General features: G+C 48.9%; 1 protein-coding gene across 2 annotated transcripts in view; it reads left to right on the top strand.

The window, feature by feature from the left end:
- VPS13D (vacuolar protein sorting 13 homolog D) overlaps positions 1-27,458 on the top strand; it is a 280,917-nt gene that overhangs the window by 6,571 nt on the left and 246,888 nt on the right. For both annotated transcript variants that reach the window (XM_077250276.1, XM_077250275.1), the window contains exons 2-6: positions 18,088-18,229; positions 21,286-21,363; positions 22,433-22,623; positions 23,282-23,362; positions 23,781-23,897. In XM_077250276.1, the coding sequence (XP_077106391.1) occupies positions 18,133-18,229; positions 21,286-21,363; positions 22,433-22,623; positions 23,282-23,362; positions 23,781-23,897 (564 nt within the window). In that variant the 5' untranslated portion in view covers positions 18,088-18,132. The remainder of the gene's footprint in view (positions 1-18,087; positions 18,230-21,285; positions 21,364-22,432; positions 22,624-23,281; positions 23,363-23,780; positions 23,898-27,458) is intronic.

The following is a 27,458-nucleotide window of genomic DNA, read 5'->3' as shown; positions in this document are numbered from 1 at the left end:
ATCTTTCTCTCTCCGGCTCTACTACCCGAGGGCGGCTGTGCTGAGTGCGGGCGGCTGTGCTGAGTGCGGGCGGCTGTGCTGAGTGCGGGCGGCTGTGCTGAGTGCGGGCGGCTGTGCTGAGTGCGGGCGGCTGTGCTGAGTGCGGGCGGCTGTGCTGAGTGCGGGCGGCTGTGCTGAGTGCGGGCGGCTGTGCTGAGTGCGGGCGGCTGTGCTGAGTGCGGGCGGCTGTGCGTGGCTGTGGTGAGTGCGGGCGGCTGTGCGTGGCTGTGGTGAGTGCGGGCGGCTGTGCGTGGCTGTGGTGAGTGCGGGCGACTGCGCGTGGCTGTGGTGAGTGCGGGCGACTGCTCGTGGCTGTGCTGGGCGCCTGAGCAGGCGGGGACACCGGTGCGCTGTGGGGGTCAGGTGCCGGAGTCGCCGCTAGCTCAGGCCCCCGGCACTTGCTATATTCACCTGTCCCCCGTTCCACCGATGCGCGCTGCTCCATCCTCTGGCTGTGACTGTTCAGTCAGAGGGCGGTGCGCATTAAGCGCGTCATCGCGCCCTCTGAACTGAACGTCACAGGCAGAGGATGTGGAGGATGGAGCAGCACGCATCGGTGGAACGGGACAGGTAAATATTGCATACTCACCCTCCTGGCTCGTCCCTGCTTCTCCGTTGGAGATCGCGGTGTGCGTTCAGTGCTTACGCATACCGCGATCTCCTGGGAGCGTCACTCTGTGGGGTCCAGACTGCGCCGGCGCTTGCACAGTCTATAAAGGCTTCGGACAGAGTGACGCTCCCAGCGTTATATTATAGATTTGTCTGTTCACTACTATTGTTGCTTCTACTATATATATATATATATATATATATATATATATATATATATATATATATATATATATATATATATATATATATATATATACTAGATGGCAGCCCGATTCTAAAGAATCGGGAGTCTAGAATCCATATATACTCTATTTATTCAAATGTAAGAATAATACAATTAATAAATAATAGTAAGAAAGAACAAAAAATGGCTGCACTCACCAGCTCTTGACAATTCTTGACAGTACGGCACATTTCTGATTGGTCGCTCGCGGCAGGCGGCAACCAATCAGAAAAGTGCCGCGCACCACGAAGGCATATATCTTTGTCCACCCTGAGCGGGTGTAGGACGCTGGTGACGTCACTTATCTCCGGACATTATCTCCGGACAAAGCCACGGAAGTTGGCACAAATTGCCGGAAGTAGTATTCTAGGCAATTATATATTAGATTTTAATGTTATCAGTGTTTACCTTTGAACGTTTATATTGTATTGTCCTGTCACCAGCCATGTGTACGATTATCGGCCGAAAGCCTCTCTGGAACCAATAATCACCCCATGTAAAGGTATCTTTATAAGTTAAAGATTCAGAATACTATGACTTTTATCATATCCTGAACAGTCAAGTTTTTTATGAACCGTTAAGGTTTTCTGGTTGAAGTAAAAAAAAACTCTGAGTGTTTACAGTTTGAAACCATAAAATGTTGAAAAATTATGTCATTCTTGAGTATATCACTCAATGGTGCTCATAAACGTGTCAAATTTGGCCTATAATATACTTTAATATACGTTACTTTAATCTTTAATATACTTAAGAACAGGGCCCCAGACATCACACAGGGGGTCTGAAACACCGCACAGTGGTCCAAAATATCGCTGTGCTCTGCCTGGGGCCCCATATGCTGCCTGGGGCCCCATATGCTGCCTGGGGCCCCTGTGCTCTGCCTGGGGCCCCTGTGCTCTGCCTGGGGCCCCTGTGCTCTGCCTGGGGCCCCTGTGCTCTGCCTGGGGCCCCTGTGCTCTGCCTGGGGCCCCTGTGCTCTGCCTGGGGCCCCTGTGCTCTGCCTGGGGCCCCTGTGCTCTGCCTGGGGCCACTGTGCTCTGCCTGGGGCCCCATATGCTGCCTGGGGCCCCTGTGCTCTGCCTGGGGCCCCATATGCTGCCTGGGGCCCCTGTGCTCTGCCTGGGGCCCCATAGGCTGCCTGGGGCCCCTGTGCTCTACCTGGGACCACTGTGCTCTGCCTGGGGCCCCATATGCTGCCTGGGGCCCCTGTGTTCTGCCTGGGGCCCCTGTGTTCTGCCTGGGGCCCCTGTGTTCTGCCTGGGGCCACTGTGCTCTGCCTGGGGCCCCATAGGCTGCCTGGGGCCCCTGTGCTCTGCCTGGGACCACTGTGCTCTGCCTGGGGCCCCATATGCTGCCTGGGGCCCCTGTGCTCTGCCTGCGGCCACTGTGCTCTGCCTGGGGCCCCATATGCTGCCTGGGGCCCCTGTGCTCTGCCTGGGGCCCCATGTTCTGCCTGGGGCCCCTGTGCTCTGCCTGGGGCCACTGTGCTCTGCCTGGGGCCCCATGTTCTGCCTGGGGCCACTGTGCTCTGCCTGGGGCCCCATAAGCTGCCTGGGGCCACTGTGCTCTGCCTGGGACCACTGTGCTCTCCCTGGGGCCCCATATGCTGCCTGGGGCCACTGTGCTCTGCCTGGGGCCCCATATGCTGCCTGGGGCCCCATATGCTGCCTGGGGCCCCATATGCTGCCTGGGGCCCCATATGCTGCCTGGGGCCCCATATGCTGCCTGGGGCCCCTGTGCTCTGCCTGGGGCCCCTGTGCTCTGCCTGGGGCCCCTGTGCTCTGCCTGGGGCCCCTGTGCTCTGCCTGGGGCCCCATGTTCTGCCTGGGGCCCCTGTGCTCTGCCTGGGGCCCCATATGCTGCCTGGGGCCCCTGTGCTCTGCCTGGGGCCCCATATGCTGCCTGGGGCCCCTGTGCTCTGCCTGAGGCCCCTGTGCTCTGCCTGGGGCCCCATATGCTGCCTGGGGCCCCATATGCTGCCTGGGGCCCCTGTGCTCTGCCTGGGGCCCCATGTTCTGCCTGGGGCCCCTGTGCTCTGCCTGGGGCCACTGTGCTCTGCCTGGGGCCCCATATGCTGCCTGGGGCCCCTGTGCTCTGCCTGGGGCCCCATATGCTGCCTGGGGCCCCTGTGCTCTGCCTGGGGCCACTGTGCTCTGCCTGGGGCCCCATAGGCTGCCTGGGGCCCCTGTGCTCTGCCTGGGACCACTGTGCTCTGCCTGGGGCCCCATATGCTGCCTGGGGCCCCTGTGCTCTGCCTGGGGCCACTGTGCTCTGCCTGGGGCCCCATATGCTGCCTGGGGCCCCATATGCTGCCTGGGGCCCCTGTGCTCTGCCTGGGGCCCCATATGCTGCCTGGGGCCCCATATGCTGCCTGGGGCCCCTGTGCTCTGCCTGGGTGTAGGACACTGGGGACGTCACTTATCTCCGGACATTATCTCCGGACATTATCTCCGGACATTATCTCCGGACAAAGCCACGGAAGTTGGCACAAATTGCAGGAAGTAGTATTCTAGGCAATTATATATTAGATATATATATATATATATATATATATATATATATATATATATATATATATATATATATATTTTGTAAGAATCATGTCGGTCTGGTAGTCGGGGGCAGGTATATCTCGCCCAGGTATTTGTCCTATGTGAATTAGACCGCTCAGTGTATTCAGGGTAATGATGGGTTAATGAGTGCAGGAATAAAGCATGACCAGCTGGGGGTTTCCGGTGTCAGCCTGGGGCACACAGATTGCCTGTCTGTGTGAGACAAACGTGAGTGAGAGCTGTGCTCACGGACTGTGTGTTGTTAGCTGGGTGGGAGAAGCCCCCCCAGTTGTTAGATAGCAGCTTATTGGTTTAGTTAGTGCCGGACAGGCTAGGATTTATTTTTATGTTTTGTTTTTTCTATGTTGCTTTCACGTTAATAAATCTGACCTGAGGTCAGCCAACTTGGAAACCTGCTGTCGCCTCAGAATTCAATGCACAAACCACGTGACCTTTGACCCCAGCAAAGGCGATCCCGGAGTGTTTTGTTACATTGTGGTGGAGAATTGCGGGCACAACGTGGCACAGGCGACAGTATGGAAGACGTGGTGAAAGCCCTAGTGCAGGCCACTGCCACACAGCATGAAGCTAATCGCTTGATGGCCGCACAGCTGAAGGAGTTAGTGGACATGACGGCTGCAGACCGCCACCTTCTCCAACAGGTGGCGCAGCGCCTGGTGAGCATGCCTGAGGTAGACCCGGAAGCAGAGTCCAGAAGGATCCATGTGAGTCGGTACTGGCAAAAGTTGACTGCAGAAGATGACGTCGAAGCATACCTGACAACGTTTGAGCGGACGGCGTTGAGGGAAAAGTGGCCGAAGGCACGATGGGCCGATTTGATTGCTCCGTTTCTCTCCGGCGAGGCCCAAAAAGCTTACCATGACTTGGACCCGGAAGTCGCTCAGGACTTTGAGAAGCTGAAAGTTGAGATCCTGGCCCGGCTAGGTGTAACGACGGCTGTCCGTGCACAGAGGGTACATCAGTGGACATACCAGCCAGATAAACCGCCGCGGTCTCAGATGTTCGACCTGATCTACTTGACAAAGAAATGGCTGCAACCCGAGGTACTGACAACCCCAGAAATAATTCAGCGGGTTGTCCTGGACAAGTATCTGAGAGTGCTACCTCCAGCGCTGAAAAGGTGGGTAAGCCAAGGAAATCCCACGACAGCGGATCAACTTGTGGAGTTGGTCGAGCGTTATTCCGCGGCAGAAGGACTTCCCGACGAAACCACTGGCACCCGGTCTGTGCCTTCTCCTCGTGGAACCGGTAAGACTGTTCCAGCGACTACGGGTGAAGGAAAATCGCCAAAAACTGTGGGGGAGGAACACGGGGCTGCTCGCACTCCGAGTCCGAGAGTGATGGACGGTGGGCTCAATAGGGGGCCTGTTAGGTGTTTCCGCTGCCATGAGAAGGGCCATATTTCTGCGAACTGTCCTGTTACCACTGAACCCATGCAGTGCGATGTTACAGACTCTAAGAAACGCATGTCTTTGGTTACACGGCTAGTGAATGTGAATGCGGGTCAAAATGATATAGCGAAACACCTGTGTGAATTATCTGTTGATGGGAAAAGTGTTGTGGCGTTACTAGACTCTGGAAGTGTGGTGACTCTGGTGAAAGCTAGTCTGGTGGCACTTCCATCGGGTTCGTCTGACAAATTTTCTGTAACGTGTGTGCATGGTGACACCTGCTCGTACCTAACGGCGGTCATATTGATTTCCACTCCCTATGGGTCTGTGCAACACAAAGTGGGACTCGTTCCCGCATTGTTACAGGATGTAATCCTGGGCAGGGATTTTCCCCATTTCTGGCAGTTGTGGGAGAATCAGTTGCTCCTTCACCGTAGCTGTGAATCTTTTCCCATGCCATCTGGAGGTCCCGAACTCCTAGAGGAGGTCCCACAGGCAGACGTTACTGGGGAGGTTATTGAATCTAACCTTCAGTTCCCCTTCTCAGTTATGGCGGGGGAAACTGAGGAAACTCAGCAAACTCAGCGAGAGGCGGAGGCAGACAGCCATCCAGCACCCTGCCTACCAGATTTGGGAGTCCAGTTGGATGACTTCCACAGCGAGCAAATGAGAGATCCTACCCTGACTCCGGCTAGGAAAAATGTAAAAATGATAGATGGGGTACCCGTAGAACCTGACACTAGGCTAGCGTACCCGTACATGGTTCTTGAAAATGATTTACTCTACCAGGTAGAGAAAAAAGGGGAAGATATTGTGCAACAGTTAGTGGTACCCAAACCTTATCGGCGGAAGGTACTGGACCTGGCCCACGGACATATAATGGGGGGACATCTGGGGGTACAGAAAACCACAGAAAGGATATCGCATTGTTTTGTGTGGCCCGGAATACATAATGATGTGCATAACTATTGTGAGTCCTGTCCAGAGTGCCAAATCTCTGCGCCTAAAACTCGGTTCTGTAGCCCTTTCGTACCCCTCCCTATCATTGGGGTCCCTTTTGAGAGAATTGGGATGGATCTGGTTGGGCCCCTTCCCCGGTCCGCACGTGGGCACCAACATATCCTCGTCATCATGGACTATGCCACTCGTTACCCAGAAGCCATCCCTTTGTGTAACACTGCTACCAAAACGATCGCCAAAGAGTTGGTACAAGTGTTTAGTCGGGTGGGAATTCCAAAACAGATACTCACCGACCAGGGGACTCCCTTTATGTCAAGGGTGATGAAGGAGCTCTGCAGGCTCTTACAAATAGACCAGTTGCATACGTCTGTCTATCACCCTCAAACAGATGGCCTGGTTGAGCGGTTCAACAAAACCTTAAAACAGATGCTCCGGAAGGCGATAGACAAAGATGGGAAGAACTGGGATTACTTGCTACCCTATTTACTGTTTGCCATTAGGGAGGTTCCCCAGTCTTCCACGGGGTTTTCGCCTTTCGAACGGTTATACGCCCGACGTCCCCGGGGACTGTTGGACGTCGCGAAAGAAACCTGGGAAGGTCAAGTCACTCCCTTTAAAACGATGATCGACCATGTAACATAAATGCAGGACCGTATTGCCGCTGTCATGCCCATGGTTAGGGACCATATGTTACGGGCCCAGGGAGCCCAGAGGCAAAGTTATGATAGAGGCGCTAAGGTCCGTACATTTGCATCCGGGGATAGGGTGTTGGTCCTAATCCCTACAGTGGATAGTAAATTTCTGGCGAAATGGCAGGGCCCCTTTGAGGTCATGGAAAGAGTTGGTGAAGTGAACTATAAAGTGTACCAGCCCGGTAAGAGAAAACCAGAACAGATTTACCATGTGAATCTGATAAAACCCTGGAAAGACCGCTCTGCCCTAACGGCGGATCTGCCCCGTCCGGTGTGCGCACCTACCGTACCGGAGGTACAGATTGCCGAGACTCTCTCGGAACAACAAAAATCTGAGGTTAAGCAGTTTTTGTTACAGAACCGACAGTTTTTTTCGGAAAAACCTGGCCGGACTAAGCTGGTGAAACATGAGATTGATAATGGATAAAATGTGGGCGGAGTCTGCAAGGGTCCTGTAGCACTGAGTCCGTCACCTTGGTCCCACTCCGGACTGCCTCTGCACCTTTTCTACCCTCCATTAGAAGTGTGGTTTTGACAAAGACCAGCCTTGGTCGAAACGTTAACCGTAACTTAAAGTATCCGTCATTTTCTCTGAACACTAATAAGCATTTGGTGATGCCTGTACTAATAATAAAAAATACAACTTTCACGTAAAAACCTGCAAGTCTTGAGTGTGCGGCTGTTTTTTCTATAGACATTGTGACTTTGTGTTCAGCCTGCACCTTTTTTTTCCATGCGGAGTGCACCACATCTCTTGCACTGCCTCAGAATTCAGTGCACAAACCACGTGACCTTTGACCCCAGCAAAGGCGATCCCAGAGTGTTTTGTTACAATATATATTATATATATAAAAATAATAAATTTAGAATGAATGAGTAAATAACTACACTGTGTTCCAAATTATTATGCAAATTGGATTTAAGTGTCATAAAGATTTAATTGTTTTGTTTTTCAAATAAACTCGTGGATGGTATTGTGTCTCGGGGCTCAATGGATCACTGAAATCAATCTTAAACACATGTGATAATTGGTTTTCCAGGTGATTCTAATTAAAGGAAAACTACTTAAAAATGATGTTCCACATTATTAAGCAGGTCACAGTTTTCAAGTAACATGGGAAAGAAAAAGGATCTCTCTGCTGCTGAAAAGCATCAAATAGTGCAATGCCTTGGTGAAGGGATGAAAACATTTGAAATTTTCCAAAAACATTAGCGTGATCATCATACTGTTAAGAGATTTGTGGCTGTATCTGAGCACAAATGTGTTTGTGCTGATAAAGGCATAATGAGGAAGATTTCTGCCAGGCAAGTTCATCGGATTAAGAGAGCAGCTGCTAAAAAGCCATTACAAAGCAGCAAACAGATATTTGAAGCTGCTGGTGCCTCTGGAATCCCTCAAACCTCAAGGTGTAGGATCCTTCAAAGGCTTCCTGTGGTGCATAAACCTACTATTCGGCCACCCTTAAACAATGTTCACAAGCAGAAATGGTTGTATTGGGCCCACACATACATGAAGACTAATTTCCAAACAGTCTTGTTTACTGATAAGCATTGAGCAACCCTGGATGGTCCAGATGGATGGAGTAGTGGATGGCCACCATGTCCCAACAAGGCTGCAACGTCAGCGAGGAGGTGGAGGAGTCATGTTTTGGGCCGGAATCATGGGAAACAGCTGGTAAGGCCCTTTAAGGTTCCTGAAGGTGTGAAAATGACCTCTGCAAAGTATATAGAGTTTCTGACTGACAACTTTCTTCTATGGTCTAAAAAGCAGAAACGTGCCTTCAGGAGCAAAATCATCTTCATGCTGACAATGCCCCATCTCATGCTGCAAAGAATACCTCTGAGTCATTGGCTGCTATGGGCATAAAAGGAGATAACCTCATGGTGTGGCCACCATCTTTCCCTGACCTCAACCCTATATAGAACCTTTGGATTATCATCAAGCAAAAAGATCTATGAGGGTGGGAGGCAGTTCACATCCAAACAGCAGCTCTGGGAAGCTATTCCAACTTCATGCAAAGAAATACAAGCAGAAACTCTCCAAAAACTCACAAGTTCAATGGATGCAAGAATTGTGAAGGTGACATCAAAGAAGGGTCCTATGTTAACATGTAACTTGGCCTGTTGGGATGTTTTGGCGTTAAATAGCTTTTTTGTTCAGTGAATGTGACCTCCTAATGCTGCAAATTCCACAAATGAGCATTTTCAGTTCTTTAAAACATATCAAATGTTTAGAAATTCTACTGTGCATAATAATTTGGAACAGTGCATTTTGAGTTTTTATTCATTTTGGAGATTATACTGTTATCATTGGGAGGTTTCTTCAATACAATTCGATGTATAATCTAACGGGTGATGACTTTTATTAGACTGACTGTCATTTGCACCGACCATTTAGGAAAATCTGATAAAAATGTAATTTGCATAATAATTTGGAACATAGTGTATTATTAAATCATAAAAGATGCATTTTTCATGTAAATATCACTGATTGTTGTTTTCATATGAACCGGAATTTATCATTTTCTACAACCTTTGTTTCTCCCTTTATATCTCCACACTTAGAAAGACGACTGTTCAGTATCGGCTGATTAAATCTTGCCTACTGTTCAAACTGTTTGGTACACGGCTTTCCAGTGTGAAGATCCAATAACTCTCACGATTAAGTAAAATCCTCCCGCTGATTCCTCCCCGTGAAGGTTTCTTTACCTTTTCTAAACTGTAAAAAGACAGGTCATTTAGATCCCCTTTGTGTTCACCCCAGAAATGTCTAGATACTGCAGAGCTTCCAATTGTGTTGTCCTTTACTGCATCTGACAGATGCTTACGGATCCTCTTTTTTTAGAGTTTTTTTTTAGAATGAGTTATTTACATATTGTAGATGCAATACCAGATTCCTGATTGGACTGAGTTCCTAAGAGCAGGGTATATTACTTCCTTGAACACTACTCACACTTGAGACCTAGAAGAAGGTTGAAACGCGTAGTCTGCACGCATAAAGCAGCAGTGTGCCCTTTTTTTGATCCCCTGTGTATATTAAGTACTTCTGCCATATGGATTATTTCAAAGATGAAAGAATAAAATGGTTTTTGATTGCCAAGTAGGAAAGATTCACTGGAATTTTTCTGTTGTATACTGTGGCTAATTTTCAAAACGCGGTCACTTGTGGAGAGTTTCCACTATTTAGGCACATCAGAGGCTCTCCAAACACCGCTAATTTTCCAGCAAATTTTCCATTCAAAAAGTCAAACAGTGCTCCATCTTTTCCGAGTCCTGCCGTGCGCCCAAGCAGTAGTTTTCTCCCACATAAGTGGTATCTGCATGCTCAGGAGAAATTGCACAACAAATTTTGGGGTCCATTTTTTTTTTCCTGTTACCTTTGCAAAAATAAAATTGGGGTCTAAAGTAAAATTTTTGGTAAAAAAAGTTAAATGTTCATTGTTTCCATCCACAATCCATTAATTCCAATGAAGCACCTGAAGGGGTTAATAAACTTCTTGACTATGGTTTTGAACACATTGAGGGGTGCAGTTTTTAGAGTGGTGTCAATTTTGAGCATTTTCTGTCATATAGACCCCCTCTAAGTCTCTCCAAATATGAAGTGGTCCCTCAAAAAAATGATTTTGTAAATTTTGTTGGAAAAATGAGAAATCGCTGGTCAACTTATACTCTTACAGCTTTCTAACAAAAAAATGGTTTCAAAAATTGTGCCGATTGTAAAGTAAACTTGTAGGAATTGTTATTTGTTAACTAATTTTGTGACATAACTCTCTGATTTAAGGGCATGCAAATTTACAAGTTTGAAAATTGCAAAAATGTTCAACATTTTTGCCAAATTTCCGATGTTTTCACAAATAAATGCAAGTCCTATATAAGAAATTTTACCACTATCATGAAGTATAATAACACGAGAAAACATTCTCAGAATCAGTGGGATATGTTGAAGCGTTCCAGAGTTATAACCAAGGAAGGGACATTGGTTAGAACTGTGAAACTTGGCCTGGTCAGGAAGGTGAAAACAGGCTTCAGTTGAAGAAAAAAGAAAAGTGTATCAATATCGAGAAGACTAAACCCTATTTAGATACTAGGTCACCTCTATCCTTTGGTCTACCTACCAGCGGAGGTTGGCACGCGAAAAATGGCGCCCCCGCGCCGCTGCGGCTGTCCCTGAGGAGTCGTCAAATTCTCTACAATATGTCTTAAGTTATAGGAAACAACAATCACTCAGTATGTATATACCTGATAGCTATAAAAACCAGAAAATAAGGAAAGGGGTGAAAATACGTAATCTTGCTCGTATCGTGTTCCGTAGTGAACCTGACCTAGATCGTTCTCATTAATACTGGCGGCAAAACTCATAAAATCAGCTAGGTCCTATAAGAAATGAAAATTACGTTCATTGACATATAGTATGGTATTATTGCCAACTGTTTCTGAAAACATGGAAACAGAATAAGGTCAAGAGTGACTTAGGCTTATAGATATAAGCCTTAACGTATAGCAATATAGAAGTATACAATATGCCAAGAAATGCCCTCAGTCTAGAGGAAGTATGAGCCTTTATAATAGCTTATACAGTCTATTATTGATAATGCTCTGCAAATAGATAAGAACCTCTCCCATACGTAAGCACAGACCAGTTGCCAAGCTAATAAACAGCAACCAAAGGGTTATATGCATGCTAGAAATATTGCCAAGGACCCAGCATATATGGAGTCATTCAAAGAAAAATGGGTTTACTTATCCCCTAAAAAAAAACAAAAACGCCTCGACGCGTTTCTCTATACGTGGTTCGTTAGGAGACTTGATGCATATTCTCATGTGGTCATAGTTGGGATCCACGATGCTGTGTCACCTGCAGTGTTGATCCGATTTATATGTATTATATAACCCACCTTGCCATCCGCATGACTTCCGGTGTGCAAGTCACATGTCTTGAGACGCCGATCCCAGCCGGCAAGTGAAAAACATCACTTCCGGTCTTGCGCACTCAGTTGCATTGAGGTTGCGATGTACGAAAGTGCTCCAGGTGTAATGTTGACTTCCGGTGCTGCGCACTCATCCGCATTGTGGCCGCGATATACCAGGGTGTAGCAGGAGTGATACTTCCGATAATGCACAAATCATTTAATATATACCTCGGTCAGCAAGCAGGCTATGTAACCCCATGGTAAAACATATTAGGCCCTATTACGCCTAGACATTACATGTTACCTGCATGACAAGCGGTAAGACACTGCAACCAGCCATATACAGGTGCTTCTCACAAAATTAGAATATCATCAAAAAGTCAATTTATTTCATTTCTTCAATACAAAACGTGAAACTCATTATATACTAGATGGTAGCCCGATTCTAACGCATTTGGTATTCTAGAATATGTATGTAGTTTATTTATGAAGATTTTAGAATAATACATTGAATACACAGGATTCGGCTGGCCGCGACCAATTAGCAAAGCGTGGTTCAAATCCCGTGCCAATTCGCGTCCGGACTGCGCCTGTCGCTGAATGTTCGCGGCCGGCCATGTAGTATATAACAGCCCACTTAGTATATAGCACAGCCCACGTTAGTATATAGCACAGCCCACGTTAGTATATAGCACAGCCCACGGAGTATATAGCACAGCCCACGGAGTATATAGCACAGCCCACGGAGTATATAGCACAGCCCACGGAGTATATAGCACAGCCCACGGAGTATATAGCACAGCCCACGGAGTATATAGCACAGCCCACGGAGTATATAGCACAGCCCACGGAGTATATAGCACAGCCCACGGAGTATATAGCACAGCCCACGGAGTATATAGCACAGCCCACGGAGTATATAGCACAGCCCACGGAGTATATAGCACAGCCCACGGAGTATATAGCACAGCCCACGGAGTATATAGCACAGCCCACGGAGTATATAGCACAGCCCACGGAGTATATAGCACAGCCCACGGAGTATATAGCACAGCCCACGGAGTATATAGCACAGCCCACGGAGTATATAGCACAGCCCACGGAGTATATAGCACAGCCCACGGAGTATATAGCACAGCCCACGGAGTATATAGCACAGCCCACGGAGTATATAGCACAGCCCACGGAGTATATAGCACAGCCCACGGAGTATATAGCACAGCCCACGGAGTATATAGCACAGCCCACGGAGTATATAGCACAGCCCACGGAGTATATAGCACAGCCCACGGAGTATATAGCACAGCCCACGGAGTATATAGCACAGCCCACGGAGTATATAGCACAGCCCACGGAGTATATAGCACAGCCCACGGAGTATATAGCACAGCCCACGGAGTATATAGCACAGCCCACGGAGTATATAGCACAGCCCACGGAGTATATAGCACAGCCCACGGAGTATATAGCACAGCCCACGGAGTATATAGCACAGCCCACGGAGTATATAGCACAGCCCACGGAGTATATAGCACAGCCCACGGAGTATATAGCACAGCCCACGGAGTATATAGCACAGCCCACGGAGTATATAGCACAGCCCACGGAGTATATAGCACAGCCCACGGAGTATATAGCACAGCCCACGGAGTATATAGCACAGCCCACGGAGTATATAGCACAGCCCACGGAGTATATAGCACAGCCCACGGAGTATATAGCACAGCCCACGGAGTATATAGCACAGCCCACGGAGTATATAGCACAGCCCACGGAGTATATAGCACAGCCCACGGAGTATATAGCACAGCCCACGGAGTATATAGCACAGCCCACGGAGTATATAGCACAGCCCACGGAGTATATAGCACAGCCCACGGAGTATATAGCACAGCCCACGGAGTATATAGCACAGCCCACGGAGTATATAGCACAGCCCACGGAGTATATAGCACAGCCCACGGAGTATATAGCACAGCCCACGGAGTATATAGCACAGCCCACGGAGTATATAGCACAGCCCACGGAGTATATAGCACAGCCCACGGAGTATATAGCACAGCCCACGGAGTATATAGCACAGCCCACGGAGTATATAGCACAGCCCACGGAGTATATAGCACAGCCCACGGAGTATATAGCACAGCCCACGGAGTATATAGCACAGCCCACGGAGTATATAGCACAGCCCACGGAGTATATAGCACAGCCCACGGAGTATATAGCACAGCCCACGGAGTATATCGCACAGCCCACGTAGTATATCGCAATGTGGGCATCATATCCCTGTAAAAAAAAAGAATTAAAATAAAAAATAGTTATATACTCACCTTCCGTTGGCCCCCGGATGCAGGCGAAGCTGTTACCGACGCTCCTCGCGCGCTCTGGTCCCAAGAGTGCATTGTGGTCTCGCGAGATGATGACGTAGCGGTCTCGCGAGACCGCTAAGTCATCATCTCGCGAGACTGCAATGCATGGAGCGGTCACCAGAGCGTCGCGAGGAGTGGGAAAGGCCGGTTCTGGATCCGAGGAGCCGACGGATGGTGAGTATATAACGATTTTTTTTTGTTTTAATTATTTTTAACATTAGATCTTTTTACTATTGATGCCGCATAGGCAGCATCAATAGTAAAAAGTTGGTCACACAGGGTTAATAGCAGCGGTAACGGAGTGCATTACACCGCGGCATAACGCTGTGCGTTACCGCTGCCATTAACCCTGTGTGAGCGCTTACTGCGGGGAGTATGGAGCGGGCAGTGACTACGGGGAGGAAGGAGCTGCCATTTTGCCGCCGGACTGTGCCCGTCGCTGATTGGTCTTGGCCGTTTTGCCGCGACCAATCAGCGACTTGGATTTCCATGACAGACAGAGGCCACGACCAATGAATATCCGCGACAGACAGAAGGACAGACAGGCGGAAGTGACCCTTAGACAATTATATAGTAGATAGTCATTACCAACAGAGTGATCTATTTCAAGTGGTTCTTTCTGTTAATGTTGATGATTATGGCTTACAGCCAATGAAAATCCAAAAGTCATTATCTCAGTAAATTAGAATACTTTATAACACCAGCTTGAAAAATGATTTTAAAATCCGAAATGAACCATGCCGTGTTCTGATAGGACTGTTGCTTCTTGGTCAATGTATAGATTCCTAATGAGGCTGATCAGATGGTTTGGCACACCCATATCTTTCATGATATTCCAAAGGCTCTGGTGATCAGCACAGTCGAAGGCTTTGCTGTGGTCGATGAAGCAAAAATAAATCTCCATGTCGTATTCTTTGGTCTTTTCCATTATTCATCTAATGTTAGCTATTACATCTCTTGTTCTTCTGCCTTTTCTGAATCCTGCTTGTTCCTCTGGCAGTTCTTTGTTAAAGTAAGGCTGTAGCCGTCTTTGTAGGATCTTCAGTAGTGTTTTACTGGTATGAGTACAATAGTCCGATATTTTCCACAGTCTGTAGCATCGCCCTTCTTCGAAATAGGAATAAACAAGGATATTGTCCAGTTCTTGGTCCTTTTACTGGTTGTCCATATTGACTGAAGCTTTATCGCAGTATTGACTTCATCTTTCAAGATGTTTGGTTCGTAATCTTTTCCAGACTCAGCTTCTTCCCGTATCATAGAGTTGTTCTTGTAGAGGTGCGCCGTTTCATCTTTCCATTTTTCCTTGATCTGTTCTGGCTCAGTTACTTTGTTTTCGTTCTTTCAACCTTTCCACTTGTGGTTGAATCTTTCGTCATAACTCTTTGATCTTTTGGTATACCCTACTGGTCTTGCCCTTGAGATGTTCCCTTTCTATCTCTGTACATATCTTTTGGTAATAAAGTTCTTTGTCTGCTCAAATGGCTCTCTTTAGTCTTTTACTGATGTTGTCGGCGTCCTGCTTGTTACCTTTTGCTTTTTCCATTCGTCTTTCTTTGATGATCTTACGGTTTCTTTAAACGTAATGGTATTTTACTTACTGATCAGAAGGGGTCTGATTGTCAGGACCTTGCAAAAGAAGAGGGGCAGCAGCATTTTATTCCCCTCCACAGCAGCACTGCCATCTATCTGCAGTGTAGGGAAGCGCAACACAGCCCTATGTATGTGTACGGAGCAGCTCCCTGTACAGCAATGCCACTTTGACAGTAAAAATGATGGAGAATTGACCCCATAACTGAGCGTATTTACACCATTGTATAATAATTCGGAATATCCCTTTTTTTTAAATTTTTGCAAGGTTGTTTCCACCAATCCCTCCCATCGGGAAACAATGTACAGTCTGAGTTATATCAATGCTGCAGTTTTTTACGTGAAACCAGAGGTGACTCCAGGTCACCAATAAGCTGCAACCTTAGAAGGAAGATAGACTTTTCAATGACTGTCCAACAATACAGAAAATCTGATGGTTCAGAACCTGTCCGGTCCTTTTTAGGCTGCATTCATTTATATCTTCAGTTTTAAAGCTGAAGTCTTAAACAGGTAAAGTTTTACTTTTATTTTACTTCCACATATGTAGCAAATATTTTATATGGACTTGCCTGAAATCGGCTGGGCAAGGGGTTCGGCAAGCTGGAAAACCCCCAAGCCAAATGTTAGGATTTGTTGCAGCTTTGTGGTAGTATGCTTTGGCGTGGTGTGGTGCCACCTGCAGGTTATTTTTCCTTACTGCAGTTTTATGAAAATTAACGTTTGAAGTGTATTTTATGATCACATTGTGGATGTGTGGTTTGTTTGGCTATTTTCTTGCTGAAGGGGGCAAGTTTATCTTTCAAATGGTGTATCATTTGTGGGTGTGGGTGCAGTATGAATGGAGATACAAAGGAATCACCAAAAAAGAGTGCTTTGAAATAATATAGAATGATAGAGCATGTGAGGGATGCCTTCAGACATTTTCCATGAGCACATCTTTAAAGGGAACCTGTCCCCCCCCAAAATCGCGGGTGAGGTAAGCCCACCGGCATCAGGGGCTTATCTACAGTATTCTGGAATGCTGTAGATAAGCCCCCGATGTATCCTAAAAGATGAGAAAAAGAGGTTATACTATACTCACCCAGGGGCGGTCCCGGTGCGATGGGCATCGCGGTCCGGTGTCTCCCATCTTCTTACGATGACGTCCTCTTCTTGTCTTCACGCCGCGGCTCCTGCGCAGGCGTACTTTGTTTGCCCTGTTGAGGGCAGAGCAAAGTACTGCAGTGCACAGGCGCTGGGCCTCTCTGACCTTTCCCAGCGCCTGCGCACAGCAGTACTTTGCTCTGCCCTCAACAGGTCAGACAAAGTACGCCTGTGCCGGAGCCGCAGCCTGAAGACAAGAAGAGGATGTCATCTGATGAAGATGGGAGGCCCCGGACCAGCAGCAGGACCGCCCCTGGGTGATTATAATCTAACCTCTTTTTCTCATCTTTTAGGATACATCGGGGGCTTATCTACAGTATTAGAGAATGCTGTAAATAAGCCCCTGATGCCGGTGGGCTTACCTCACCCGCGATTTTGGGGGTGACAGATTCCCTTTAAGACGTTATATGTCGGGTGCAGTTGTTTGAATTTGGCTCTGGAGAAAAGCTCATGCCACATACGTTCCTGCTGGTATATACAGCCACAACTTGCTTTTAATAGTAGCTGTCAGAACTATCCTTGATTTCTGCTGTTTAACTCTTAAAATGCCGCTTTCAATCTCTGACAGTGACATTTCAAGGGGGCTTGCCATTTCAGTCGCCTATCGCCCCCCCATCATGGCAGCTGTGGCTCCTGTCTCTGCCATTGTGGCACTTGTGTGCAGCCTGGACCGTAGTTTTTACTATATTCTGTGATCAAATGATCGCAATGTCAAATTCCACAAAGGACTAAAAATACAAATATTTTTAAAAATAAAATTGACATACAAGTTTTAATTGCTCCTCTCTTCCCCATGTAAAAATAAACTAAAAACTAAACATGTTTGGTGTCGCTGCTTCTGTAAAAGTCCGAGCTATCAAAATAGAAAATTAACCAACATGGTTAGCGACGAAAAATTGAAACGCAGAGAATGCTGATTTTCAGTGGCTGCAATATCCTTCAAAACTGCAATAAAAGTGAGCAAGATGTCTTTTGTGCTCCAAAACTGTGCCAATAAAAGCTTTGGCTGCAGTGCGCAGGTGCCAGGCCTCTCTGACCTTTCCCAGCGCCTGCGCACTGCAGTACTTTGCTCTGCCCTGAACAGGACAGACAAAGTACGCCTGCGCCGAAGCAGCGGCGTGAAGACCAGAAGAGGACGTCATGGAATGAAGATAGGAGGCGCCGGACCGGACCTGCGACACCCATCAGACCGGACCGCAGCGTGAAGACCAGAAGAGGACGTCATCGTAAGAAGATGGGAGGCCCCGAACCGGACCTGCGACACCCATCAGACCGGACCGCAGCGCGACCGCCCCTGGGTGAGTATAATCTAACTTGTTTTTCTCATCTTTCAGGATACATCAGGGGCTTATCTACAGCATTACAGAATGTCTCTCAAAACACAATCCCTTATACGACTGTGTTGATGGCAAAGTAAAAATGTTCTGGCTCGAGGAAAATTTTTAAGGCGCGGAAGGAAGTAATGAATAATGAGGAATTACAGTACTAGGAATGTTTCATTTTTTTCCTGCATTTTGTATGTTTAGTTTTTGATTATTCTTGTTCTCCTAAAAGATAATTGAACTCATACAGCTTTTTTTGTTTTTAGGCATCCACTATGAGCACATGATAGAATAAGCCCCCCGCAGCGGCCATGTTGGAGGGGTTGGTAGCCTGGGTTTTGAACACCTATTTGGGCAAATATGTCAACAACCTGAACACAGACCAGTTGTCTGTAGCCCTGCTGAAAGGTAAAGTGTGGTTGTGTCTATGTCCTCTGTATATGCTAATCAATGATTTCCCATCCTGCCCACCCATGTGTCTTCCATCCTGCCCACCCGTGTGTCCCCCATCCTGCCCACCCGTGTTTCCCCCATCCTGCCCACCCGTGTTTCCCCCATCCTGCCCACCCATGTGTCTTCCATCCTGCCCACCCGTGTGTCCCCCATCCTGCCCACCCGTGTTTCCCCCATCCTGCCCACCCGTGTGTCTTCCATCCTGCCTACCCGTGCGTCTTCCATCCTGCCCACCCGTGTGTCTTCCATCCTGCCCACCCGTGTGTCTTCCATCCTGCCTACCCGTGTGTCTTCCATCCTGCCCACCCATGTGTCCCCCATCCTGCCCACCCGTGTGTCCCCCATCCTACCTACCCGTGTGTCTTCCATCATGCCCACCCGTGTCCCCCATCCTGCCCACCCGTGTGTCTTCCATCCTGCCTACCCGTGCGTCTTCCATCCTGCCCACCCGTGTGTCTTCCATCCTGCCCACCCGTGTGTCTTCCATCCTGCCCACCCGTGTGTCTTCCATCCTGCCCACCCGTGTGTCTTCCATCCTGCCCACCCGTGTGTCTTCCATCCTGCCCACCCGTGTGTCTTCCATCCTGCCCACCCGTGTGTCTTCCATCCTGCCCACCCGTGTCTTCCATCCTGCCCACCCGTGTCTTCCATCCTGCCCACCCGTGTGTCTTCCATCCTGCCCACCCGTGTGTCTTCCATCCAGCCCACCCGTGTGTCTTCCATCCAGCCCACCCGTGTGTCTTCCATCCAGCCCACCCGTGTGTCTTCCATCCTGCCCACCCGTGTGTCTTCCATCCTGCCCACCCGTGTGTCTTCCATCCTGCCCACCCGTGTGTCTTCCAACCTGCCCACCCGTGTGTCTTCCATCCTGCCCACCCGTGTGTCTTCCATCCTGCCCACCCGTGTGTCTTCCATCCTGCCCACCCGTGTGTCTTCCATCCTGCCCACCCGTGTGTCTTCCATCCTGCCCACCCGTGTGTCTTCCATCCTGCCCACCCGTGTGTCTTCCATCCTGCCCACCAGTGTGTCTTCCATCCTGCCCACCAGTGTGTCTTCCATCCTGCCCACCCGTGTGTCTTCCATCCTGCCCACCCGTGTGTCTTCCATCCTGCCCACCCGTGTGTCTTCCATCCTGCCCACCCGTGTGTCCCCCATCCTGCCCACCCGTGTCCTCCATCCTGCCCCCATGTGTCTCCCGTCCTGCCCCCCATGTATCTCCCGTCCTGCCCACCCATGACGCCCGTCCTGCCCCCCCATGTCTCCCGTCCTGCCCCCCCATGTCTCCCGTCCTGCCCCCCATGTATCTCCCGTCCTGCCCACCCATGTATCTCCCATCTTGCCCACCCATGTCTCCCGTCCTTCCCACCCATGTCTTCCGTCCTGCCCACTCATGTGTAACCCGTCCTGCCCACCCATGTGTAGCCCGTCCTGCCCACCCATGTGTAGCCCATCCTGCCCACCCATGTGTAGCCCATCCTGCCCACCCATGTCTCCCGTCCTGCTCACCCATGTGTACCCCGTCCTGCCCACCCATATGTAGCCCACCCATGTGTAGCCCGTCCTGCCCACCCATGTGTCTCCCGTCCTACCCACCCATGTGTCTCCCGTCCTACCCACCCATGTGTAGCCCGTCCTGCCCACCCATGTGTAGCCCGTCCTGCCCACCCATGTGTAGCCCGTCCTGCCCACCCATGTGTAGCCCGTCCTGCCCACCCATGTGTAGCCCGTCCTGCCCACCCATGTGTAGCCCGTCCTGCCCACCCATGTGTAGCCCGTCCTGCCCACCCATGTGTAGCCCGTCCTGCCCACCCATGTGTAGCCCGCCCTGCCCACCCATGTTTAGACCGTCCTTCCCACCCATGTCTTCCATCCTGCCCACCCATGTATCTCCCGTCTTGCCCACCCATGTATCTCCCGTCTTGCCCACCCATGTATCTCCCGTCTTGCCCACCCATGTATCTCCCGTCTTGCCCACCCATGTATCTCCCGTCTTGCCCACCCATGTATCTCCCGTTCTGCCCACCCATGTGTCTCCCGTTCTGCCCACCCATGTGTCTCCCGTTCTGCCCACCCATGTGTCTCCCGTTCTGCCCACCCATGTGTCTCCCGTTCTGCCCACCCATGTATCTCCCGTCCTGCCCACCCATGTGTAGCCCGTCCTGCCCCCCATATTGTGGCTTTCAGTACAATAATAAAGTAAAATAAACATTTCCCATTCCGTGACCGCGGTCCAGCAGCGCCCTCTCTCTCATTCATATGAGGCGCGGATGCATGACAGTGACGCCGTACACCGGCGATGAAGAGATGAAGGGGAGATTGGAGACTGGTCTGTAGTTTATTAATAATTTTGTAATGATTGAGTGTTTGAAGTAGGAGGGGAAGATACCAGAAGAGAGGGAAGATTGTAGTTAGGTGAGTAGTGATTATTGGAGACTGTCATCAAGCCATTGGTCAGTCTCACAATTGGTGGTCCAAAAACAAAAAGACCCTCCAAATGTCTAACAGGTCAAATACTTAAGGATATCTTCCTTTACTGACAATGGTCAGTTCAGTAGTCGGTGGTCCGTAATGGAAAAGACCCACTTTACTTACAGAGTTATTGCATATCCTTAACATGAAAAATAATGGGAGAAAGAGTATGGAGCAATCGCTCCCATCCTGAGAGGCCATGACGCCTCTTCTGTGAGTCCATGATCAGGAAGTCTTTGAGCAGCTAGTCCGGGAATCCACACTACAGGGCCCTATTGACAATCCTGGCCCCGAGTGACCCCAAAAGACCGGACAAGGGAGCCTCGGATCTGAGATGCCCAGGACCAGCCGCCTGTCTCCCGACTCTTCTCCTCTTCCTCTGGTGCAGCAGACGGCACACAAGCAATGTCAGCCTATGTGCTAGTTTAACCCCACGTGTGCCGAGTCACTTTCAGGGCGGTTAGCTGTATAACAAGGCGAGGATGACATTGCAGATACTCGCTCAGATCTGTTACCTAACCCTTCTGTCGATGTGTTCATAGGGGCGGTGGAGTTGGAGAACCTGCCCTTAAAAAAAGATGCCTTGAAAGAGCTGGAATTACCCTTCGAAGTAAAAGCAGGTATTGTATGAAATGTGATCGCCGGGCGTATGAGATCAGTGACCACCCTGCTCGTAATGTGACATGGGAAAACTGTGACCTTCATAGTGCACACAGCTGACATTTAGTTGACTCAGTTTGACGTCATATTTTTGACCACAAGAACCTAGAGAGGCCATCTGCCCAGAATGGAGGCTTGGTTTTAGGAACTAGGAGGACATTTTGTACTACCAGGTACACAAAGGTCAAAGAGAATCTGTCACCAGGTTTTTGCCACCTAATTTGATCAAGATCCACATAATGTAGGGACAGAGACCCTGATTTCAGCAATATGTCACTTTCTGGACTGCTTAGTGCAGTTTTGATAAAATCACAGTTTTATCACCAGAAAATTATCACTAGAGGACTAGTAAACCTGCTGCCATGTATTCATGAGCTCTGTATAACCTTGCCCCCAACCAATGATTAGCAGCTTTCTGCCTATACACAGTGTACACAGAAAGCTGCCAATCAGTGGTGGGGGTGGGATTATACAGAGCTCAGGATTCAGAGAACTGATAAATCTGCAGCAGAGAAAAGTGTGATTTTAGCAAAAAAGCAGCAAGCAGCCCAGTAAGTGGCACAACGCTGGAATCAGGGTATCTGCACTTATATCGCGCTGCTCTCAGATGAGGCAGCAAAAATCTAGTGACAGATTCCCTTTAAAGAGTGCTCGAAGCATGAAATCATGTCTGTACCTGGTTACATGTGCGCTGTTTTCTCAGACATCGCAGCCCCCTATCTACTTCAGTCATCCCACCATCCCACCATGCTCTAACCTTGTCCCACTCTCCTGTGATTAAACCTTTACTGATGGGATGATATATACACACCACTGCATGTGGCAGCATCCGAGATCTTCTGACCGCCGCTGATATCATCTGATCGGTGGGGATGCCCGGGTGTCACACTCCACCAATCAGATATTGATGGCCTACCATAGATTGTGACTATCCATAGGAAAGGCTATCGTGGTGGCCAAACCCGTTCAACGCTAAAATCCACATTATATTGGTGCCCCGAGTTCAGTTCATCCTCCATTTTCTTCTAGGCTTTATTGGAAAGATAAGAATCCAGATCCCTTTTTATCGTCCACATTTGGATCCTTGGGTCATTTCCATCTCTCGGCTTCATCTGGTCGGATCTCCTGACAAGCAAGAAGACTTTGACGAGTTGAGGGAAAAGTTATTGGAGTGCGCACACAAAAAAGCTCTGCTGAAAGTGCTGGAGGAAAAATGGAAGGTAAGTGAGGGCTGATTGTATCGACTGGATCTTCATAAACCATTTCCATCCAATCATGTCTCATCTTCGGCAGTGGGATCCGCTGGGACCCCCATCCATATTGAGAATGCGCCTATGGTACTCTCTCTTTAAAGGTTTTCCCATTTCAAAGATTATTACTCCATAAGGATGCTAAAAAGAAAGAAATAGACCAACTGAGCACTTACCCTCCCCAAGTCCAGATCTGCTACTTGTTGATCGGCTGCAGCGGTGCCATCATGTCGACAGCTCAGCGGCTTGTGCTGTCTATATGGACAGCGCTGATGAGCTCAGTGATTGGCTGCATCGCTGTAGCCCCTGTAAGTATATGGGAGTTATGGAAACATTGAATTCCACTGGTTCCGCATTCTCCTGAGATTGTGACCTTGAATGAAGAAACGGGAACAGGTTTTAGTGACCATTTCTTACAGGTTGTCCAACATTAGAGAATTCAGTGACTGAGATTTCCACCCACTGGGTAGTAGACTAGTCTTGCCCCTTGTCACTTAAGGGTCCTATTAATCCTCATGCTTCAGCTCATTTTTAAGATTTTCCACATTGCATTCCTTACTAATCCATTCCGACCTTTGCATTCCTTACTAATCCATTTCTCCATGTTTTTCTCGTACTCTTTTTGCAGAGCGAACAGGAGCAGAAGGGAGAATCCTACTGGTATTCCGTCACTGCCTCCATTGTGACCAGAATTGTGGACAACATTGAAGTAAGTGGAAATATGTCCTCAAGCCTTTGTCTCTCATTGCTTGCCGCTCCCTAACTCCGGCCCCCTGGAGTTGTCCTGAGGGTCAGCGTTCCCATATGTCACCCCAGGGGTTGTCTATGTATATTATGTCACTAGAGCCATTGCCTGCACCATTAAAAGTCACTGTGCATGGGCCACCTCCAGGCTGGATGGCACAGGTGAGCGCTGCAAACACTGGGCCCGATAATCAGCACCAAAAGGGGCAGCGAGACTCCCCATATGGTGAATGTAGGAGACAACAAGCAAATGGTGGATATTCACTCTGATAACTTTTTCATTGACCACCCAACATTGGGTCTATGTGATATGAGCAGTGTGGCTTCCATGTATAAAGGTCCGGCTCTTATAATAATGCACAATTGTCTTTATACTGTTCCAGCTGAAAATTCAGGATGTCCATTTGAGATTTGAAGATGGCGTCACTTACCCTTCCCGTCCGTTTGCCTTTGGAGTTTGCATCAAAAACGTTTCGGTGCAAAACGCCAGTCGTGAGCCGGTAAGAGAACTGGGACAAAGTTGTGGTCAGATCCTTGCTGTTTGTTTTACCCCTGACTCTTAAGGTACCGTTACACTAAGCGACTTACCAACGATCACGACCAGCGATCGTGATCGTTGGTAAATCGTTGTGTGGTCGCTGGGGAGTTGTCACACAGACAGCTCTCTCCAGCGACCAACGATTAGGGGAAAGACTTCGGCATTGTTGTCTTCAACGATGCCGAAGTCCCCCTGCAGCACCCGGGTAACCAGGGTAAACATCGGGTTACTAAGTGCAGGGCCGCGCTTAGTAACCCAATATTTACCCTGGTTACCATTGTAAAAGTAAAAAAAAACACTACATACTCACCTTCTGATGTCTGTCATGTCCACCGGCGTCCACGCGCTGCTGCAGAGAGCTTTCCCTGCACTGAATGTGTCAGTGGCGCCGGCAGTAACAGCGGTGACTTCACCGCTGTGCTCTGCTTTACGGCCGGCCGGCGCTCACACAGTCAGTGCAGGGAAAGCTCCCTGCAGCAGCGCGTGGACGCCGGGGGACGTGACAGACATCAGAAGGTGAGTATGTACAGTATGCACCGATCCAGCGATGACAGCGGGTGAGCAGTGACGAAATAAGGTGCTGGCCTTCTAGCTCCGACCAGCGATATCACAGCGGAATCGAGAACGCTGCTGCGTGTCAAACACAACGATATCGCTATCCAGGACGCTGCAACGTCACGGATCGTTGTTTTTCTCGTTGGAAAGTTGTTCAGTGTGAAGGTACCTTTACAGAAGACTTTTCATTACATTTGTCACATGGCTCTGCTGATTCCCATTCATTTAGTCGTCCGGCTTAAGATGCATTTATACTGAGAGATAATTGTGCACAAGTTTTCTTAATAATGCTCGTTCTACGATAATCTTGCAGTGTAAACAGTCCGCTGATTACATGATCTTTTGTACTGTGCAAAAGATCATCATTCTCGGCAGCACATGATTTTGTGTGAACAAGACATGTGCTGCCGAGAACAATGGCAGCTGAAGTGCACTGAGCGATCTATTGGTGATCATTCAGTGCACATCATTTACTTTGCTCTGTGTAAACAGACTATTAACCCCTTAACGACCGCCGATACGCCTTTTAACGGCGGCCGCTAAGGGTACTTAAACCACAGCGCCGTTAATTAACGGCGCTGTGGAAAAAGTGAATAGCGCCCCCCAGAGTCGGATTTTCTCTGGGGTCTCGGTTGCCGAGGGTAGCCGAGACCCCAGAGAACATGATTCGGGGGGTTTTTACCGACCCCCGAGTTGCGATCGACGGTAATTAACCGTTTACCGGCGGTCGCAACAAAAAAAAAAAAAAAAAACGCGATTTGCCGTTTAATTTCTCTGTCCTCTGATGTGATCGCACATCGGAGGACAGAGAAATGTGGTCCCCGATGGCCCCCAATAGCCCCCCGATACTTACCTACCTCCCCCGGTGCTCCTCGTGGCTCCCGATGGGCGCCGCCATCTTTTTTCCGGGAAAAAATGGCGGGCGCACGCGCAGTACGCCCGGCACCCGGAAGATCTTTGGGGTCTCGGCTGCCGGGGATAGCCGAGACCCCAAAGAACATGATCGGGGTCGGTTTGCACCGACCCCTGCTTTGCGATCGCCGGTAATTAACAGTTTACCGGCGACCGCAAAAAAAAAAAAAAAAAAAGCGATCAGTTATTTCTCTGTCCTCTGATGTGATCGCACATCAGAGGACAGAGAAATAGGGGGATTCGGGGACCCTAACATACTCACCCGGTGTCCCTGGGTCCTCTTCTGTCTTCTCCTGCCAGCCGGCTTTTCATCATGGCGGGCGCATGCGCAGTGCGCCCGCCATCTGCTGCCATCTGCCGGCCGGCAGGAGAAGACGAGTTGGGGCTAAAATTAGGGTTAGAGTTAGGGTTAGAGTTAGGGTTGGGGCTAAATTAGCGTTTTTTGGCCTCCGTCGCAATGCGTCGTTGGAGAAAAAACGCATCCTGCAAAAGTGCTTGCAGGATGCGTTTTTTCTCCATTGGCTTGCATTAGCGACGCATTGCGACGGATTGCCACATGTCGCATCCGTCGTGCGACGGATGCGTCGTGCTTTGGCGGACCGTCGACACAAAAAAAACTACATGTAACTTTTTTGTGCGACGTGTCCGCCATTTCCGACCGCGCATGCGTGGCCGGAACTCCGCCCCCGCCTCCCCGCACCTCACAATGGGGCAGCGGATGCGTTGAAAAAACAGCATCCGCTGCACCCGTTGTGCGGCGCTTACAACGCTAGCGTCGGTACGTCGGCCCGACACACTGCGATGGGCCGAGTACGACGCTAGTGTGAAAGTAGCCTTAGGCTTCTTTCACACTTGCGTCGGTACGGGGCGGTCGCAATTCGTCGGCCCGACGTACCGACGCACGTTGTGAAAATTGTGCACAACGTGGGCAGCGGATGCAGTTTTTCAACGCATCCGCTGCCCAGTCTATGTCCTGGGGAGGAGGGGGCAGAGTTACGGCCACGCATGCGCGGAAATGGCGGACGCGACGTACAAAAAAAAGGTTACATTGAACTTTTTTTGTGACGACGGGGGCTAAAGTTATGGTTAGGGTTGGGGCTAAAGTTAGGATTGGGGCTAAAGTTAGGGTTAGAGTTGGGATTAGGGCTAGGGTTTGGATTAGGGTTGGGATTAGTGTTACGTTTGGGATTAGGGTTGGGTTTAGGGTTAGGGTTGGGATTAGGGTTAGGGGTGTGTTGGATTTAGGGTTTTGATTAGGGTTACGGTTAGGGTTGAGATTAGGGCTGTTTTGGGGTTAGGGTTGTGATTATCGTTAGGGTTGTGATTAGGATTATGGATCGGGTTGAGATTAGGGTTAGGGGTGTGTTGGAGTTAGGGTTGGAGTTATAATTTGGGGGTTTCCACTGTTTAGGTACATCAGGGGGTCTCCAAACACGACAGCCAATTTTGCGCTAAAAAAGTCAAATGGTACTCCCTCCCTTCTGAGCTCTGCCGTGCGCCCAAACAGTGGTTTACCCCCACATATGGGGCATCAGCGTACTCGGGATAAATTGGACAACAACTTTTGGGGTCCAATTTCTCCTGTTACCCTTGTGAAAATAAAAACTTGGGGGCTAAAAATCTTTTTTGTTGGAAAAAAAAATATTTTTTTATTTTCACTACTCTGCATTATAAACTTCTGTGAAGCACTTGAGCTTTCAAAGTTCTCACCACATATCTAGATAAGTTCCTTAGGGGGTCTAGTTTCCAAAATTTGGTCACTTGTGGGGGTTTCTACTGTTTAGGTACATCAGGGGCTCTGCAAACGCAACATAACACCCACAGACAATTCTATCAAAGTCTGAATTCCAAAATGGCGCTCCTTCTCTTCCGAGCTCTGCCGTGTGCCAAAACAGTGGTTTACCCCCACATATGGGGTACCAGAATACTCAGGACAAATTGGAGAAAAAATATTGGCATCCAATTTCTCTTGTTACCTTTGTGAAAATAAAAATTTGGAGGCTAAAAAAATCTTTTTTGTGGGAAAAAAAATATTTTTTATTTTCACTACTCTGCA

This window comes from Ranitomeya variabilis, chromosome 4 (assembly GCF_051348905.1).
Source record: "Ranitomeya variabilis isolate aRanVar5 chromosome 4, aRanVar5.hap1, whole genome shotgun sequence".
Taxonomy (NCBI): Eukaryota; Metazoa; Chordata; class Amphibia; order Anura; family Dendrobatidae; genus Ranitomeya; species Ranitomeya variabilis.
Note: the sequence above shows the minus strand (reverse complement) of the source record. Positions and strands in the feature narration are given on the sequence as shown.